The 20,806-nt window shown below is 34.5% G+C and overlaps 1 protein-coding gene across 5 annotated transcripts in view; it reads right to left on the bottom strand.

The window, feature by feature from the left end:
- TUSC3 (tumor suppressor candidate 3) overlaps window positions 1-20,806 on the bottom strand; it is a 106,053-nt gene that overhangs the window by 45,473 nt on the left and 39,774 nt on the right. For 2 of the 5 annotated variants that reach the window (XM_040064567.2, XM_058420637.1), the window contains exons 3-6: window positions 12,774-12,891; window positions 10,258-10,398; window positions 9,575-9,715; window positions 2,349-2,438 (exon numbers count right to left, since the gene is read on the bottom strand). In XM_040064567.2, coding sequence (XP_039920501.1) covers window positions 2,349-2,438; window positions 9,575-9,715; window positions 10,258-10,398; window positions 12,774-12,891 — 490 coding nt within the window. Of the gene's footprint in view, window positions 1-2,348; window positions 2,439-9,574; window positions 9,716-10,257; window positions 10,399-12,773; window positions 12,892-17,337; window positions 17,479-19,169; window positions 19,320-20,806 lie in introns of those variants that run through there. The other 3 variants (XM_058420639.1, XM_058420640.1, XM_058420638.1) reach the window with 3 other exon arrangements.

Here is a 20,806-nt window from a genome sequence, read left to right as displayed (position 1 = left end):
GATGTCCTTTCATCTTTTGAAAAACCCCCAGGAATATAAGAACAAATTAAGTGCCATCTAAAATTACAGCAAGAACAAAGCATATAATAGGAGATATTTGAGGCAAAGAACAGTTTATGAAGACAGAGTATTAGCATTTTCAAGGTCTTCTACCATATCAGGCTAGTATAGAACTGAACCACTAACTTCTGTGAAATAAGAAAAACTAAGAATACACAATTTTGAACCGAAGAATGAAACTATTCAGCTTGGTGAGCTATTCTGTGTGTCCTCTTGAAACCAGAAATTGTTGTGGTAAGACTGTCAACAAAGTTTCAGAGAATTATATACAAGTAATCTGTGCAAAAAACTGCCACGCATATTTGGAAGGCTAGACATTGGAAGGCAAGTGATGAGTTAAATTTCATCCAGATGTAAAGACAGCAGTTGCTGACAATTCATGAAGTGTTGCAGTGAATTATCATGGTTGACTAAATCTCACAGAATGTTAGATAAGCACATTTATTGCTTCAAATTCACAAAAACACAGATAAGTGTTAGAAAAATGAAACAGGAAAATGTTCAAGTGTTATTTGAAGGAAAAAAAAAGACCCCAAACCACAATGTAAAATAGGTAAAGATTTACAGCCTATTTATTAAGCTTCTAACACTTCAAAAGTTAGAACTTTAAATGACAACTATACTGGTCAGTGATAGCTCAATTAAAGAAGGATCTTGGTAATCCTGCATTTATGTTTCTTTTAATTCTTAAAATCTAACTGGTTTTATTTACTGTCACAGACAAAGCTCCAAAGAAGTCACATGAACAAGAAGAGACAGGTGAACCACAGGCACAAATAACTTACCTGAAGTAATAAAATGCATCAAAGTCAGAAAGCTGACCAGTACAATGGACTAGTATCTAGAATTTAAAACCATCTTTAGCATTATTTCCATTACTTAGTTGTGTGTACTAACACCCCCAAAGTAACAGCACTTCAGACATGCAGGATGAGTTCACACTGAAAACGCAGACAAGCCAGCACAAATTCAAGAATATTTCAAAATTATTAAATGCAGGGTATACTTCCAAAACAGGGGTTTAAGACAGGCAATGTGTGCAAAATTGGATAAGGTAAAAACTAATTTGTCACAGACAGTGCTTTTCATATAGAGTACTTCTTTCTGTCACTCCATAGAAAAGTGTCATAAATTTAATACTTCAAGGCAGTAATGAGAACTTCCAAATTTTCATAAGCAGCATTTTATTGAGATCATTTATGTATCATCAAATCTATTTCTGAATAACAAGGTTCACAGATGAAATCCTGTCATATTATGAAATCAATATTCTGCTTCATTCCTGATAAAACACAGATCAGTAATTAATTTCAAACCATCCTTTTTTGCTACTCCAATGAAGATATAACACAAAGAGAACTTAAAATAAGTCTTTTCTTTAAGATTTAATAGAGTTTCCTTTAACTAGTAATGGACAAAACTGGAAATACCTCAATGGGGCATGAGTTATAAAAAAAAACCCATAAAACTTCCTGGTCATTGCAAGTTTTGTAGATTCTATCTCAAGAGATTGCTTTAAAAGTGGTAAATAATAAGGAGTGATTAGGAACTAATCAAGGCCATTTTTACTTTCCTTATAGGCAAAGAGAGCTTATTCTTCTGAGATCTGATGAACATTTGCTGAATTGTGAGCATGAAGAAGCAAATAAGGTAATCCTTTAAAGGCAGAAGTAGCAGGACATAAAAGTAATTTTGGCAATAGTCAGTGCTAACTACTTACCAAATCTGATAAAGAGTTTAAATTGAAGGAGCTCAGAGATACAGGAAAAAGCTTTATAGAAAGTTTAGTGAGTTACAGACATGACAGAAAATGGCACAGAGCACGTGAACATACTTGGCATCTCTTCTAACTAAAATGATTGAGAGAGTTACAAACCTCAAAGTGTTGCATAAAAAAAGGTTTGTGTAGCCTAAAAAGATGAAACAAAAAAATTGTTTTCCACTGCATAAGGAAGCATATCCCTAACTAGAAGAACAGTATCTGCATTTATCTTTGGGCAGCGGGAATTGTGTGGTATGGAACAATTTTTCACACATCAACTGCAGCTAGGAGCTGCAGAGAGAAGAGTTTAAACAACATAACCATCCATTTCATTACTCAAATCAGAGATCGTGACACCTTCTAAAGATCTGAAATTCCAAAATAGACTCTGCTTGCAATGGGATTTAAGACTCTGACAGGTTTTCATACAGACCTATGGAACTGCAATTATTTGCAACTATAGGCTCACTGTAACAAGTGATTGTCTACATATTGTTTCCCCCTCAAAATAAAAGAACCAACTCACCACTTGTCCATTCTGAGGATTTTTATGTGCATATGGTGGTCCACGGATGTGATTCCACATCTGACCAGACGTCATAGCAAATACAACACACTAGGAAAAAAAAAAAAAAAAGAAAAACAATTTATTCATTAATTTACAGTGAGGGACTGAACAGGAAACCATTCTGCTGGTTATTCTTGCTTTAGATATGTAAGTTTTTTCACTAACCAGACACAGCATCTACCTCTATTTGAATTTCAGGAGAGTATCTTCAAATGCATTGCTTTCATAAAACTCTTAATGACTTCTACCATTCTGAAAATGAGGTAGCTCATGCCAGATTTTCCAAATCTCACTTGAAATAATCCTAAATTTATGCGCCACATTTACACATCTACATGACAAGTATCTGCAGCAGTAGAAGGCATTAATTGCAAATGTTCTGGAAACTAGTACCCAAGATTTATACAACCTTCCATGAAAATATTTCTGCCTTCAAGTCCTGCACAAATATTTAGCTTACTATTTTTGCTTTCACATGTCTGAAATTATATATAAAGTAATGGAAAATATTCAGTTATTAAAAAAACCCACAAAAACCTGTCCCTTTTTATGACATTCTCATGATATGTCCTATATAACTATGATTCATTTCAGCTATGACACACACAAAAAAAAAAACAACAAAAAAAACCCACACCCACAACCCCAAGTGAAGTTAGGTGACAACTGTAAAAACACAACTTAATTCTTGTAGAAGATCATATTGTAGAATATACATGACAAACACCAGTCACACCAAGAGTCATTATTACTATTTTAAAGAGGTAATCAAAAATACTATGTTTTCCAAGTGAGAGAAACATCATCTAAATATGTCTTTTGTTTTATCAGTAGATAATCCCTACAAAAGCTACATTTTAAGAACAGTTACGTACATGCTCATTTTTACTGTACATCAATATTCACAATAGCATCATAAAGTCATAGAGATATAGGAAGATGGATCATGAATGTAAAAATTCATACCGCAGTGACTAACTAAACCAGGGTTTACTAAAACCCTTCAGAGTGTTTTCTTTAAAGAACAGTTAGTAGCATGTTTGTGAAGTAAATATAAGCTAGTGTAGCTCTGTATCCCTGTAAATGCAGCATTATCACTGCTAGAAATTTGAACAAGGCCTTACTACTGAATCTTCTCAACCTTTATTCAAATCTGTCTTGGCCTTCCTGGCTTTGGGTTTTGTTTTCATTTGGTGTTTTTTTTGTTTTTTTTTTTTTTTTTCCCCCTCCTGTTGTTGTTTAGTAGTTGTTGCAATTGGGGCGGGGGGGGGGGGGGGGGGGGCACGCAGATTATCTGCCTAGCCAAAACAGCCATTTTTTCCCAAGACCAGGTGATCACACCTAGTTTATGTTACATTGGCATATTATTTTTTCCCCCTATTCTGTTTGGGTGAAATAGATAGGACCAACATATTGATGCAGTACAGCCCTGATGAGATGACAGCAGGGACAGCCAAAGTGTAAACATAGGCTACAATGTGTCAGTATGGAATTACAAGAAAGGAAGCACAGGATTACACTGGAGATCCCAAGCCTATAAATATTACAATAGTGAATAGAGAAACTTGGACATGGGAGCTCATCAAAAACAGTTTTAGCTAACAAGAAAATAAAGGACAAGTATCCAACATATTTAAGATCACCTCAATTTACCCTCTAAATTCTCATGTAAAATTTTGTTGCAGATTGCTGAATCAGTTCAAAGCACAGAATAGCCCCAAATGGACCCCAAACCAAGGGGGAAAAAAGCAGCAGCATAACATTCCTCCCAGCAAAGACCACGGTATGCTGACAACTCACCATACCCTCACATCACCCCAAAGCAAAAGAATGATCTCCAGATCCAGAGAGAAGCAGTGGAAGAGTATCCATGAGAGAAAGTTTAAGAAACCAAGAAGTGCAAGCAAAATTATTTAACTGTGGTGTTATTTTTGACACTTCTCTCGTAACAGAAAGGAAAGGTAATTACACCATATTTGGAAATGTATAACTTTCTTGTAGTGTTACAATTTTAATTACAATAAGAACAGGTCCTTAATTTTAATATAAAATGTGTTTCATTTTACTTTTAACAGAATTTGGAACGTTACAGTGTAATAATTAACATGGCAGATGAAGACATACTGGTAGTGATTGCTAGCAAATTAATTGTGTTTTAATTAATAATATGCAACAAAATGAAAAGAGTATACAGTGTCATCACTGAGAGACAAGTAACAATTATTTCTGTACCCTGCAGACTGTTTCAGCAGAGAAATTTATACTGCAATTTAGTGATTAATCACATAATAGATAGCTTATGTGAAAACACAAAAGTTTAGAAATTAATAATATGGGTAACAAAAGTGAGGTGAAAGATATTTAGAAAGGCAAAAAATTAACTGAAAAGTCAAACATTGAAAGATAACAGATGCACAGAATACACAAACTGTGCCTCTCTGAAAGTGTGTTTTCCCTGAGAAGTAATTTCTCTCATTTCTAAATTACTGTTTGTAATTTATATTCTTTAGGGCCAAATTTGCTTCCATACGGAAAGGTCAAAAAGACTCTACCCCATTTTATATATAGTCATATATTTTATAAATGATAAATCTTTCAAAACACTGAAGATCTTTAATGCTTTAAACACCACACTAAGACAGTATAATATCTAACAAAAACGTAACTAGGAGACAAAATAGTGGGGAGAAGAAAATGTCAAGTATAAACATAACTGAAAAGCAAAGACTCAACAATATGGTTATTTAACCTGAAGGCATCTTCCATATTCTTTCAGTTCAGACTGTTAGTGACCAAAAAACCTAATCTGATCTACCACACACTGGATCTGCCATGATTTCCTTCTACCATGTTCCTTTTTAGGGTGGTTTTTCAGAATTACTTTTTCAGCAGGCAAAATACATTTTCCAGGTTCTCCCTGGCCCTTTTCCAATCCTCATCTATTTTAAATATCCTAAGAACAGAGCATTTTCATCATATTCCTTATGCAAGAAATTAGTATGCTACATACAGTGCTTGACATTAAAGCTCATTTCGTTGTGCTCTATGTTCTCCAATTACATCATCTGTGTAAAAAACCAACACAGGAAACCACAGGCTTCTACTGTTTGTAAAATATGGACTATTACTTGTAAAACAGATGCATGCATCTATAATTCACGCTCATAGGCAATGCTTACCATTCCAAATAGCATAGTTTCCATAGGTTCTCATACTTTAGGATCCAAAGGTTTCCAAACTAACCATTACCATGAGTTGGTTTTTCCCAGTTAGAAACTGCCAAATTAATTCCTACAAATGATCAACCTGTTAATGAGTTCGTATTTCCTCTCATATACAGAGAAATTACACCTTTCTGCAGTTTTCTTGGATCTTGTCAAAGTTCAAAGGACAAAAAGGAGAAAAGAAAAAAAATTCAAGTTGAGCACTTATCTCTGATCACAATGCCATTTTTCCATAGCAGAGTCTGTATTTCAGCAGTTCTACAGAAAGGAATACTACAGACACACGTTTCATCCATCTGCTTCTTTCTTTCTCCTTGCTGGACTCCAAGAACAGCACTAACTGCTGCATGCCACCTAGTTTATCAATGGAGTTCAGGGTTTTTTTCTGGCTTTAAGCTATTTTAAGAGATTCCAGATTTAGGCAGCTTATTCTGCACCTAAATGATAAAAGCACATAGATGATTTGTCTCTGTAGCCAAATACTGGTGTATTGGCTGGTGTAGTAGAAAGGAAAAGAACAGTGATTTGCTACAACACAGCATGGTTCTAAGACCAAATGCCCACAGGGTTTCTTCAGTGGCAATTCAGCCCACCCCTACTACCAGTCCTAGGTGAGTACACTCTATGAGCAGATGGATCTGCTACAGGAACTTGTTAAAAAATTACAAGTGATGCTTCCCTGATGGCTTCCATCCTTAGTTTCACAAAGGGGGAGACTTCTTTAAGCTCATCTGTGTGTAAATCATGAGGGTCCTAACAAGAGGCACAAGATAAATTAAGCACCAAGAGTCCCAGCAGAACACTGAACTACAGCGAGACAACTTCACGGGCACATAAGCAGAATTTCTCAACTGTCCTTGGTAACTTTGCAATTTATTTATATGGGTTTAATACCCCTTCTCAAAGGCCTAAGTTTTGTTTAACACTGTCTACTAGTTCATTAAACTAAACTACTAGAGACTTAAAGTCACTTATTCATTTTGAAGAGAAGCTTCCTATATTCCTGTACCTTCCTATACAAAGGCAATAATTACATTTCTTTGCAAGCTGAGACCCAAGAATATGGAAAACACTTTGTAATGTAAGACAAAAATTGAAATTTTCGATTTATTTATGAATATAGTTAAATTCCAGCATAGGTTCAATAAAAAGTGGACAACTGACAACTAGTTCTACAGTTTATTTCTATACTGTTCTGTATATGTAAATTCTAACCATTTCAGAATTATTGTTTTAAAGAAACGTAATTCTTTCTTACCCAGTTTAGCCTTGTCTTTGCACTCAATGAAGGCTCTCATGCTATGAGATCTGTACTCTATTTCTAAATCCAGTTATCAGACTCTCCAATATGAGATATACAATTAAAGGGCAGAGTACAACACAAAAACAATGATAATGGATTTCTGTATCTTTAAATGTGCATCTCTAAAACCTCTAATTATAGGAAGGAAATTAACAATTAAAATTTATTAATGTTCTTTTGAGATGCCTACCTAGTCACACAGAGAAACCTTCTGTGTATTTTTGAATAAAGCACAATTTTTTTATCCTCATTTCCAGAAAGGAGTGAAAAAGTCACTAGTAACCATAAGACCCTCCCTGCTCCTTTGAACCAAAACCTATTGATGAATGTACTAAGTGGTGCAAGTGCTGGGGAGTGTATCTGCACAGTACACATTTCTCATGCCCATTAACTGTTATGAGAACAGTAAACACACACTGTCTCCTCATTCAAGTGACTTGTCATATTTTGCCCAACAGAGTTCAGGCAAATGCCTTCTAATCTGATTTTGTCTTCCCAAATTCCACACGTATATAGGCAAATCTGAAACATATACATAAAGTAAACCTGTAAATTACATGCAGAAAACAGGCTGGTAAAGAAAACACTGTCAAAAGACAGTCTAGCCAACAGAACCTCTCAGCACACCTACTGTTGTCTAAAATGAAGCAATTCCTTATCTAAACAGTTAGAACCTTGCCTAGTTTATACCATCTGACCTTTTCTTCTCTCTGCTTAAGAAATAAATCCTGAAGAGTCTGAACTGTTTCTTGTCATCAGCATAAAAGGACAGGAGTCTGCAAATATCTAAGGATTTAAGTCCCTCATCTTTGTGTTGGCATGTCAGAGGGAAAAATATCCATAGATGAAGAGCAGAATTTGAATTAAAGCCCAAGATAATCTAGGGGATAAATTTTATATGATTTCAAAAGACATCTTTTGGGATATTATGTACTGGGACTCAGTCATCCTGGGTAATGTTGCAAGTGAAAATGCTTAAGGCATACAAGATACTACCAGAACCTGCAGTGCTTCCACAAATATTGCTGTTGCACAATCTAATACTGAGGGAAATCCAATTCAGCGGTCTTGTGTGAGCTGGCATTGGAATCCACATGCAAGATAAAACCTGTGGTCTTGCTTCTGCAAGTCTACCAAAACTATTTTATGTACCATTAAAAATTGTATTCTTAAATATTCTTTTAAAACACTATTGGAAATACTGACTGTGAGACAACATTTAAATATCAATGGAGTTATCAAATTAACATTTCTCAGTCAAAACAGCACACAGATTCCTCATGCTGAGAACTTTCTTCTAATTTTTAGTAACAGACCAATCAAGCAGAGGGACACCATCTATTTTTCACTCAAAGTATTAAACTATTTTTTCCTTTTTTATAAGATTTGGGAACATAAAAACTGTTCAGAGCAAACTGAGAAGCTCTAAAAATAAGAAAAAGAAAACAAGACAGTTATTTGTTTGCAAGGGTACAGTTTTCACTCACTGAATGCCATAATCTCTATGGAAAAGTTTCAGTTGAAATTCAAAAATGTTAGTATGTTTAATGAATACTAACTACCTACCAGTACACCCCAAAAGCATTTAAACCCCAAACTTACAGTTTTTAGAAAAGTGCTTTTGTGCTTTCTCAGCTCTACACCATCAGAAAAAACAACTGCCAATAAGGAACAAAATAATTGTCAATACTTCTGTTGAAAAAGTGGGCTTTCTGTAGCTTTTATTTTATTACTGTTCTAGTGTTAAAACCCATGCTTCTGATGCCATGTCCCTGAAAATTAAGCCCTTGATGTTGCTCCTCAGATTTTTCTTCTCCTGTCAGTCACAATGATGTTGGAGAGATGAGTGCTTGTTGATATACTGTAACATCTACCACTTCTGAATAATATTTCCTGTTTAAAACTGAGACAGCTGACTAAGTTGCACATCCCACAATTCATCAGTCTACTCAGTTATTTGAAAACCACCATGTAAATAAACACACTGCAATACACAATTAAGCAAATTAAAGCCTCATTCATTATTTAAGGTTTTGAGGATTTAGTTAACTAATACTTCAGACTTCGCTAGATTTAGTCTTTCCTCAGAGCTAAGACTAAGAACATTCTATTCTCATTTCAGTTAACAGTAGAATGTTAAGGTCAGTACTACTGAAACCAGTTTTGGAAACAACTCCTTTTTCTTTGTTTCTCAGATCCTTTATCAGTGTCTTAAAAATATATAAGCCTTTGTTTTTTTCTCAACCTTTCACTACTCTAAAGTAGTCTGATACAGTCCATCACTCTAAAGTGATATATACATCAATATCTATGCTAAACCAATTGATCAACAGTTTGTATTTTATCAAAAAAGAGCAAGTTGAACCACAGCCAGAAATATCAGTAACAATTATTGGAAATATTTTCATATTAAAGTTCAAATACAAAACTGCAGCTATCAGAGAATTTGCTCATTTTCAGTGAGTCACCCATAGTAACTGATACTCCCTTCTTATAAGAATTAGACCCAAAATCTGGATTATGAATCTTTTTGTGACAGTATCATTCTGAACAATGTACTAATGCAATAGTTTTTAATTTACCATGTAAATAATGATAACATATATGCTAAGGTAAGAATCAATAAAAAGCTTATTAGTAAGGAAAAATCTACATACCAGAGCTGCCATGGCCCAGCCAGTTTTGTTGTAGATGAACTCTAGATTATTTCTTCGCAGATATAACAAACCACCAACAAGAGATACCAGAAGAGCCAGTGCAATTGTACCAGAATAGTTAGGAGGCCTGAACACTCTAATCTGGAAGGAAAAATGCAAATACAGATGGTAATAAATGCTTACATACAGATCGTCTTCCATGTCCTGAAATCTGGTTTCAGTCAGCAAGACCACTCCCTAAATATACTTGAATGAGGAAAAAATAGTACTTTCTTTAATAAGTACTTTATTTTCTTTAACTATGAAAAAAGTTTATAATTAACTTTTAACCTTGCAACTCTGAAACATTATTTCTTCAACAGATTTGCTGGTTGTGTCTGAACTAAAAGCAGCTACCTTCGAATCTAAGTGTTTTGTAAAGCACATTTTATTTATTAACAGCTAATTATTACTGCTTGTTTTTATCCAGTATTAGACTACATAAAACTTAACAAAGCAAGAATAGAATATAATCTGCAGACTGCAGAAGTTCTCACAAGTACCAAAACCGTTTTTTTTTTTAATGTGTTGCGTAACCCTCACTTTACAAGAAGTTATTAAGGAAAGATGAAATTTATCATCAACCTGCCACAAACCACAAAGATACATTTGCCTTCAACTTTTAAAACTGTTGAAAGACTTACATGAACATCTGTTCTGTCAGCTATCCATTTAGCTAGCTGTTCAGCTGCAAATCCGATTCTCTGCAGGTCAAATGTGTCAGCTCTCTTGGGTTTACCCTTCGGAGGAAAATGCATGAAAGTTGGAGCAGAGTTCATATTCAGCTACAAAACCAGGAAAAACAGCAGGAAGAATATTAGTAACTTTATCCTCAAAATATAACACCCCAATATCCTTAATAACACAAATTTAATTAGCATAAAAATATCACTTGCCTCCAATACATTACATTTTTTGAAACACCCTCATATACAGTCCTCCAAAAAGAGTGCTCAGAAAATTCCTTCCAGTAGATTCTTCAGGATGTTTAATTATTAAGGGTGTTTCACCCACAAACCTTTCTATATAAGAGTATCTTACGCTTTAAAGTTCTCACACACACTGTAAGAACTTTCCTGGAACAGATAAAACAGATACCCTGCACCCAACCAATCTATTAAAGTATATTAAGTTATAATTCAAAGGAAACAAAGTAAGTTGACATTGTTTGGCTAACAGAGACTAACCACTACTGACTAGGCTTTTTTTTTAATCCAAAAAACCCCTAGTTTTAACTATGTAACTTGCACTAGAAATTACTGATAATTCACACATTAATTCCCTGGAAATATTCACAATATATTTAAAAAAAAAAAAACCTCAAAAGTGATAAACAAATAGATCAAACATATACATTTGCTACTTGAAATTTTGACTTCAGCTTTGCAAGGTGGTATAGGAAAATGTAATTTCACTGTATGAAATTCCTCTGTATTCAGGTCATCTCATAAATCATGCAATAAGGCACTTGAAAAAATGAAAATAAACAAAATCAGGGGTAATATTTAAAGTTTAGTTTAGTTCCTGAAAAATGAATTTCACACATTAGCAAAACTTTATACTGAATCAAGTAGAGAACTGAATTTATCAATAGAAATTAGCAACTATTAAAATATTTTCCATCTAAGCAAAAAAAACCCCAAACAAACAACAAAAAAACCCAACCCCAACAACAACAAAACCCCACAAAAAGCAAGGCCCTCTTCTTCACTGAAATGATCTGGAAATAAAAAAATATTCCAAGAAAGGCTGAAATACATTTTGTGAAATAGTTAAATAAAATATAAGATACAGAAATATTCAGATATTTTACAGAGCTTGGAGGCAACTGATCTGGAACTGCTTTATCATTTCTCTATAAACATGGCAAAAGCCGCAAAAACCAAAACCATGTTACTTTTTGGGGCTTTTTGCGATGGCATCAGCATTACATGATTTTGCACACATAAATGTAAAGTCAGAACTGCATTTCTCTCAAATCCACTTTAAAATATTCATTAGTATAACTTATTCTTAATGCTCTGCCTCTTAAATAAACCCTTACATCTTTATGCTTAACTTTGTCTAAATGTAAACATGATTTTAAATGCATACCATTTAAAATAAATGAATTTGTGCCCTGTTACACAAGAAATAAGTTGAACTAGATGCTTCTAACATGTGTTGATTGGCTTAAGGCAAGATCAAACAAAATATTTTGTACTATTATAACCATGCAAGTTACAAGATATATAAAGTTCTACAGTCTATATAGTCTCTAGGTTATAAAGCCTTTAATGTTTATAGCAAAAAACCCCTTTAATTTTTAAAGCAAAATCTTAAGCTACTAACATTTGTACACAACGCATTCTAATATTTCAACTGGAAGCAAAAATATTTATTAAATATTAAGTATAAATACTTCAACTTTTTAAAATAAGTATTCTAAAAAGACATATTAATCTTTTCCCCTGAAGATTTTAAGTCACACACTTTACCAAAAAGTATTTAAAACATACAAATAACTTCAAAGTTTTTCACTCCTACTAATCTGCATTTTTAACTTCAATCAATGGATAAATATCAAAGATAAGCATGTTAGTATTTAGTATTCACTTTCAAGGGAAGCCTTTTTTCTTGATTTCTCAATTTCAGAGAAGACCTTAAAACTGTTCTCCAACTTTCACTCTTCATAGCCAACAAATAAAATGTAAACCAGACTTTTCTCTTTTCCCTGAAGAACTTCCAGAATAAATACTACTGAAGCTGAAGAATATTGCATTACATAAAAGCAATTAAAAGGCTCTTTTATAAAGAGGTGTATTTTTTCTTTCCCCTAAAGAGAAAAGAAAGGAAATCTTTAAATTAAAATATTTCTTACAATGCGTTTAATTCTAAAAAAATGGCCTAAACAATTGCTTAGAAAAAAAGTTGCATATATTTATACATAATGCAATCTATAAACAAAGATTATAAACTACACTTGGAAAATAGTAGAAGTGGTTATTAGTAGAGCCGGTCTCCACTGATGACACAGAAACTGCTGTGTTTTTAACCAGGAGGAAATGATATACAAAACAAGGGTACACACCTACATACGGAAAATAATTTATCTTGTATTATTGGACAAATTGAATTTAGCTCTAAAAATTAACAATGCTCTACAGTATTCAACATTTACCTGCTGAAAAACATCTGCCCCTTCGTCATAATCCACTATTGTGAAAAACAGCTTGTTTGAAAAAGCAGATGAATAACGCCATGAATTAGCCAGCACTTGATATTCCTCATTAGCTTGCCTGTTAAAGAAAAGAAACAAATGTATATCCATATGCCATTCACTTGCACAAAATATCCTATAATCAGCTGCAATGGTTACATGAATTACATTTGCAGTATCATTCTTAACATCCATACTATCAATTAAAAAGTTTCAGCTTGTTATGCAACCTTTTGCTTTGAATTTGTCATCTCCAAAATTAGAAATGTATTAAGTTAAACTATACAAGAGAAATCCCAAGATGACATTAAGAACAAAGTAATGTTTTCCATATTTAAGTCTCAGTAAATAGGACTGGTCTGAGTGGCAAGTATCAAATAAATCTGCTAACAAACTCATGCAAGGGTATACTTATGTGGCTCTTGAGTGTGCTATCAGGACATACTTGCTAGAAACAGCTACGCATAAGGAATTTTGAAACTAGGGGACAAATAACACACAACTGTGAAATGTATATTCCTAAAATAGCAGAGCCATAGAAGGAGAGCCAAACAAACTGCTAAGCACTGGGGAAATGATCCTAACAGAATAAAAAGAGGGCTTGTAAACAGCATAATAAACTCCAGATTATTTATTTTCAAGTTTTTTTAAATGTGGTAATTTTATACACCATATAATCTTTTCTATCAGCACTAGAAGGTGATTTGCTACTAAATATCTTCCTAAATAAAACAACAAAAACCAACCAACCCACCAAGAAAACCAAAGAGAGCACAAACGAAAGCAAACATCTTTGCCCTGACTTCACTAAGAGGAAGGGAAAGACAAAGGGAAGGAATTCCAGGAGGATAATACTAGCAGAGACATCCTCTAAACACACATTGCCATAAAACCACAGGTCATTCCACAGGACAAATCTATACCAACAAAAAAATTAGCAAAACAACAACAACAACAAAAAAAACCCACAAAAACAAACAAACAGAAAACCACAACAACAAAAACAAAACACCCAAAAAAACCCCACGAAGGAATGCTTGCAGTACTTTCTGATATAGACAGACCCCTTCGCTAATTTCCATATTACTGTTTAATTACATCCACTGTAGGATCCAAACCAGGATTTTACCACTTGACAACTCATCTGTGCATATGGTAACATACAGATGTAGTATAAATAAACGTGCTCCACAGCTTTACTCAAAACAGTGTTTCTAGAAAAACAGTTCTATGTGTTTCATGGTGCAGAACACTGTTTAAAAGTTGTAAATGCAAATATCTGTTCGCTGCAAGAGAAAACTCTGCACTAAACATATGAGAGAAAATAAGGGGAAGAGCATTACAGGATCACAGATATCCTAAGACCATCCCCATTTCTCTGTAACTGAGATCAAGCTTAGACATGAAATATATTACATACAAACACCAGCACAGTTGTGTAGTATTAAGAAATCTACTGTACATGGGAAAAAAAAATCATAAAACACTGAATTAAAATGAAAATTGGTGATATCTTACTCCTACAAAGAATTAAATAACATGAAACACAGAAAAACTCAACTTTTACCCTTATTACCTGACTTGGTAAAATTTACTACTTAACAAGCTTTACTCAATGGGCAGGTTTCAACTAAAAAAAAAGAAAAGAAGCAATTTAGGCATTAGAGTGGTTACGTCTAGAAACAGATATTATCACTAAGTATAGTCATTGTCATCCTGAAGAGGGCAGTCAGACAACATCAAAGGAATGTTGTAAAATCTTAAGCAATATCTAGTGCACTCTTCTTTAAACCTGCTGTATTTAAGCTAAGCCAGTTTTATTTTAAGAACAACATGAAAATCAGTTCATCTTGATGCCACAATTCTCTTTTATCTACCTTTCACTTGTGATGAAACCGTATTTCTGGGAAATTCAGATACTCCATTTATGGCCCCACTACTTGAGAGGACTCGTTCCCATTGATCTCCATGTATTTTGCATCTTAAAACTATTTTGAGTAAATGGGTAAAATTTAAAGTTACTTAAAGAAAAGTATTATTTTGTTGTTTTTTTGTAATAGACTCAAAGGACAGTTTCATCCTCACACTGAAAACAGCAAACCATTCTATGATGCATCTTCACAGAAGCTCTTGAAGGGTGTGGAGAAGAATGAAACGAGGAGCAGCAGGAATACAAAGTTAAAGTATTACCACACACAGAACTAAAAATCATCCTAACACCATTATATCATTTCCAACTGATAAATTTCTGATAGAATAACATTAGTAACTTTTTGCAGCACTGGTTAATTCCTTCAGACAGAGTAACAGTAAAAAGCGTAAGCACTCGACTGAAAAAAATCCTGTCTTCAATTATCAGCTTGACAATAACAACTGCCAAGTTTTTATCTACCTATCTAGAATTAGTTTGTACCCATTCTATCAGCTTGTTTCTAGGAAGTAATGTTAATTATACAAAATTACTAGAATAACTGTGAAAAATCTATAAAGGCATAAAAGCAAAGAACTACACTTAGTCTGAACTCAACAGAATATATTGTTAGCACTTCTCATTTGCTTGACAGGATTTTTTGATAGATGGAGAAGATTTGAATGCTATTGTTGCTATAGTCAGCTCTTTAGAATTTCATCATAATAACAACACAGGAACTAGCAACAGCAATATTGACAAGCTGCCAGAAAATAGTGGCCAGATCAAAAGAGAATGCTACTATTAGATTTACTCAGAAAATTCAATATACTGGAAAATAAGCTGCTAAGCAAATGCTCTACAGAAATTTTTCCATTACACAAGAGGGGCTCATGAAATCTTAAAAATTTTATTTTAAAAGATTAATTATGTGTGTCTATAGCTGTTAATCAGATTTATATAACTTGAGCTACATTTAATGAGATTAATTTTATTCTATTGGTATGACATTACAGTAAGGAAAACACAAATGGAATATTAGGAAAAGAATACAAGGGTGCAGAATTATTTGAGGAAGAAAGCAATAAAGCATTATTTTCTGGCACATTATGTGCAATACTTAAAAATGTAGAGCTGGCACAGAATGTACTACCAGGTTACTTAAACATTCTTATCCATCTGTTTAAAGTAAACTGTGATCAGTGCTGCAACTTACTTCCAATACAACTTTTGGCTTTTATTTGGAATTGTGGTCCCCAAAACTAAAGGAACAATGGGCTAAATGCATATTTTGACTTCTCCGTGTCAAGAAGACAATAAATTCAGAATGCTTATTTGATTTTGTTTAGGATGATTCATAACATCCTGATGAAAAGCATTTGAAAAATCTACAAATGTGTCCAGAAAACTCACTAAATGCAACAGAGACAATAAACATTGAAAAAACACACAAGGTTTGCAATCCAGCTATCTACAAACGCAGAAAGCAAGCAAAAATCCATGCTATTCTATTTATACCATCCCATGAAATTTTCAATATTCTACAGATGGAAAGAAGTTATGAGGTCCCCTTTTGCAGAAATTACAAAGTAAAACAAAAAATATTGTGATCTCAGGAAGAATAAGGCATCCCTTACAATCCAAAGTATAAAATTACTGTCATGTTAAGCAGGACTTGTCAATACTCCTATCAAGGTCCTAAAGTGCACAGAAAAAGCAATTGTAGAACTTTCAACAGCTTGCTCCAAATTTCCTATTCCTTCATTGAACAAAAGTTCAAACGGTAATTCCCTCTCACTACATTTAAGAGACCGATCAATGATTTTCTCACTATCTGCTCTTTATCAGCCAGCAAAAAACTGAAAGACATTGGATCCTGTTTCTTCTTTCTGATGATGCTCCTTGACTGTCCTAACTCTTTTTGCTGTTGACCTACTCTTGCATCAGCTACTTGAAAACATCTATCTTCCGAGATTTTTTTTTTAAGCTGGGAAACCAACAAAATTTCTCTTTTTTCAGAATTAAAAAACCTCCTCTTAGAGGTCTCATTGATAGGGTAGGTGTTAATAAAAGTATTTATAATCTCTTCCCATGTATTCTGCCATTTCCTTCTATGCACAGAGTCAACAGAAGTCACATTCACAGCTCTTTGCAAAACAACATACTACAACATTAAGCTGAAAACTTAAAAATACACTATGTTGAAGTATAAGTTACCATATAGATAATCCTCCAAGAAGGAATAGCTTCAAGGAGAGTTAACTTTGAGCTCATTCTGCAGTATTCTGCATTATCTCAGCATGCTTTCTGCAGTAACTACAAGCTTGTTCCAAAGGTGTTATTAATAATTTCTAACAGAGTTCAGTCTTAGTTGCAGCAGCCCTCTTATTAGAGGGTAGAATGAGCTGAGGCACGGACTTCTTGTTTATCACAGCATAAAAAGGGTCCTGTTTTATTCCTTTTCATGGCTTAGTCATCTTAACACCAACTCTTCACTGACTCTGGCTGCAGCAAGTTCCTACTGTAGGTTTCCCTTCCAGCCTCTGACTGCTGGTTATTTCCTGCTAAACTATGACTGCATGTATTGGTTTGCAGACTCCAACTGCAGGCTTTTACCTAGCTAGACTGTGACTGCAGGTTCCAACAACAGGCTCTAAGTGCAGACCCAGACTGACCGTGCAGCAGTGATTCTCTCTCCCCAAGATCCTGCTCCATGATTGTCACCTTTATGCTCCTCGAGGTTCCTCCTCCATAATAATCCTCCCCTTACCCCCATACCTCCTCTTTTATCTCACTCATCCTTATTGGATATAGCTGTGACTCATCAGGGGCCAGGCTGTATTGGGTAATTAACACAGCTGTTACTCATCAGAGGTGAGGTGACCTGTCTTCCCTTCTTGACAAGTCTTGTCACTCAAATTAAACTAAAGCAATCTTTAGAAAACATGTGCCACACCTGAAAACTGGACCTATCTCCCTGATGTTTATGTATATTTTTTTCTATATGTCTTACACATATAAATATATACACACACAACTTCAGCTAATCAGTGTTTGTTTCAATATAACAAAACTTCTGACACTTTTAAAAATGCAATAGTCTCATCAACATAGGGTTGAAGAAAATTACTGGCTACCCAAACTACTCTGCATTACCAACCACTTCTATCTTTTTTCTCCATAAATTCTCTTTGCACAGTCTTTACAAAACTGTACTTTTCAAGAATCTGAAAGCAGGTTTATTACTGCCACTGTAAAATACTAATGAACAATACAGTTTTCAGCTTGCAGAATTTGTCTTCATGAGCAGTTATCAGCAATTTTTATAGTCTTTCTCTGTTGCATTTCCCCATTTTTTCTCCTGATCATTTATGATGGTAATTTTAGGCTTCAAACTTGATTTGCAATGATTCAAACAGGCTTGGTTACCTCTTTAAAAAACATTTGGGAATTCACAGGCATAAGTAAGAATAGTAGAAATTATGCAGAACAAAAGCTTGTTTGTTTCAAGTAGCTGTTAATTCAGAGAGATATATATGTCTAATTTACATATTTTAACCATTATCTTGTAACAAACTAGTGGCACAGGTCAAAGTATAGAGCCTGCCCACTGAAACTCAGCATCTTTAGCCTCAAAGATGCAGAGGAGCAGTCAGCATCAGCATGCTTGAGGTAAAGCCCTTTTGCAGCCGAAAATCAAAACACTAATAATCAGTGAGGCGGGGGGCGGGGGCGTGTCACTGAATTCTGTCTGGTAAAAAGGTGCTGATCATTTTAGAAAAATGTAGTGATACTAAAATGGGGGAACACATTCTGAGATGCAAGAACATGAAAGGCAGAGAAGCTGGCAGCAAATTTTCACCCAAAAAAGGATTCTAGTCCACTAGTTACCATTTCCCTGTATGCAATACAAAGTACAGACTGAGAAACAGTCCCTTTATTTTGTGATGATATTCTTGTCAGAGTGAACATGTTTTTTTCTCCTTATATACATAAGTAACTTTTTTCAGTAGTGTGGCTGATCTGGTTAAAAGAGATTAACCATCTAGTTGAGTGAAGACCTAAGGACAAAGGCAAAATGAAGATAGTCTTATATCCTGAGGAGTCACTATTTAGAGTGAGATTATTTCTGACTGCTCATCCAAACTGATTCATCATCATAGTGCATCAAAGGGCCTTTTAATATCTGTTTGTCTTGTTTTTGAAAGAGTTGTCTATCAAGGAAAGCTAGAGCCTCCCTTGGAATGGAGAATGTAAACCATCTTCCCTCCAAATTATTGTAATCTTGCAATTAGGGGCTTTCAGGCAAAGATATGGGAATAGGAGTAACAATTCTTTACTAGGAATATTTAAAATAATGAAAATACAAATGTAGTAGTACAAAAAAACAAGCAAGGAAGCAAAAAAAAAAATTCTGGAAAGAACACTGACAGAGTCAGGGATACAACCTGACACCCTGCTGCTCAGGGTGTTGGAGGCAGTCCAAATACTCTTCTGGGGTAACAGATGTGGCTCTATGGAGTAGAGATGGTCCTGTAGGAAGTTCAGTGGTGGCAAGAGGGGTCTGGTCTTCCTCCAGGAATCCAGTCGAAAAAATGGATACCTTGTGTCCTTCAGACTCAAGTTTTTATCTAGCAGGGAACAGCTGGCTCCTCCCCCTCTGTGTGGAGCATCTCACAATGGGATGATGGAATGTGTCATGTCATTGGTGGGCCCTAATGGCCCATTATCAGAAGATGTCCCCCTGGAGGATGGAGGGGTGGTGAAAGAGATAAGAAACACTGCCCCACCTGGTTTTAATGGCTGGGTCATTATCGGAAGGCATCCACCCCCCTACCCCCTGGAGTTACAAGAGAAGGAAAAAACATCTCCCAAAAAACAGATTTTAACAGATGAAATAGAATACACATTTTTAGGTTACATAACCCAAGACACTGCTTTTCCAGTGCGCTGTTGAAGAATATATTCACCAAGAATAGCAGTAACATGTAAATCAATTAAAACTAAGTTTAATTTCCGGGAACCAAAACAGTTTAATCAAACACGTTTCCAAACATGCACGGAAAAAACCTCATCCTAAGCCATTAGAAACACATTTCACCCCCATTCAAGAGCATATTGAATATCTGATCAGTTATTCTTACTTCATTTCCCAACACCAGCTATGTCATATTGAACACAAATAACTGGGACAACAGGAAAACTGACATTTATGTTACCACTAACACAGTTGTGATGGCATCAGATGGCTTTCAATACTCTTTTAGATCATAAAATTGTAACTTCTTTGTCCACAAAGCTAGATGAAAGAGTTTTACTTCAAATTCTGCTCTGGAATAAAGACAACATTTATTTGAAAAGAACTCTAGAAGGATGACTAGAGGCTCTACTAATACGTATACATATCTGCTGGTTTTCAGAGGCCTTCATGTGTTAGGACGAGATTGATTCAGACATGATTGACTGAAAGGGTATTTTTTATATTCAAAGGCTTTATCTAGAATCCCAAAGACTTCTTTGTATGCAGCATTTTAACACTAAGTTGAAATGATTTCCATACACTTTCACAAATCATGTGCTTTGTGTGAATCATGTTTTAACATCCTCCTTGCCACACAGAGAAAACCCTTAGATTGTCTGAGACAAATTAGGTCATCTTTCTGCATATATCATAGAAAGATAAAATAAAGAAGTGTCAGATCTAGACACCAAAAGGAAAAAACCTTTTCAAAACTTTTTTTTTTTAAAGTCTTGTGGTATATAGACCAACCACACTCAATTTATAGAGGGGAAAAAAGTTCTCATTCTTGCAACAAAGTTACTCAAAGATTTCAGACTAAGTGCTTTTTCATATTTGAAATATGACATTGATTTTCTTTTTCTATACAATTATTCCAAAAATATTTTGACAAGTAGCAGTTAACTTAAATCTTGAACAAGAGCCTCTTCACAGAACATTACGGATTAAGTTAAAAAATCGATTTTTCCCTTAGGCAAAGTGGCTAGTGAATAGCTAACAATCAAGTAATGCATGTGTTTCAGTTCTATATATCCTTTCAGTGCTCCTGTCCATTAATTAGCCATT

Source organism: Hirundo rustica, chromosome 5 (genome assembly GCF_015227805.2).
Source record: "Hirundo rustica isolate bHirRus1 chromosome 5, bHirRus1.pri.v3, whole genome shotgun sequence".
Taxonomy (NCBI): domain Eukaryota; kingdom Metazoa; phylum Chordata; class Aves; order Passeriformes; family Hirundinidae; genus Hirundo; species Hirundo rustica.
Note: the sequence above shows the minus strand (reverse complement) of the source record. Positions and strands in the feature narration are given on the sequence as shown.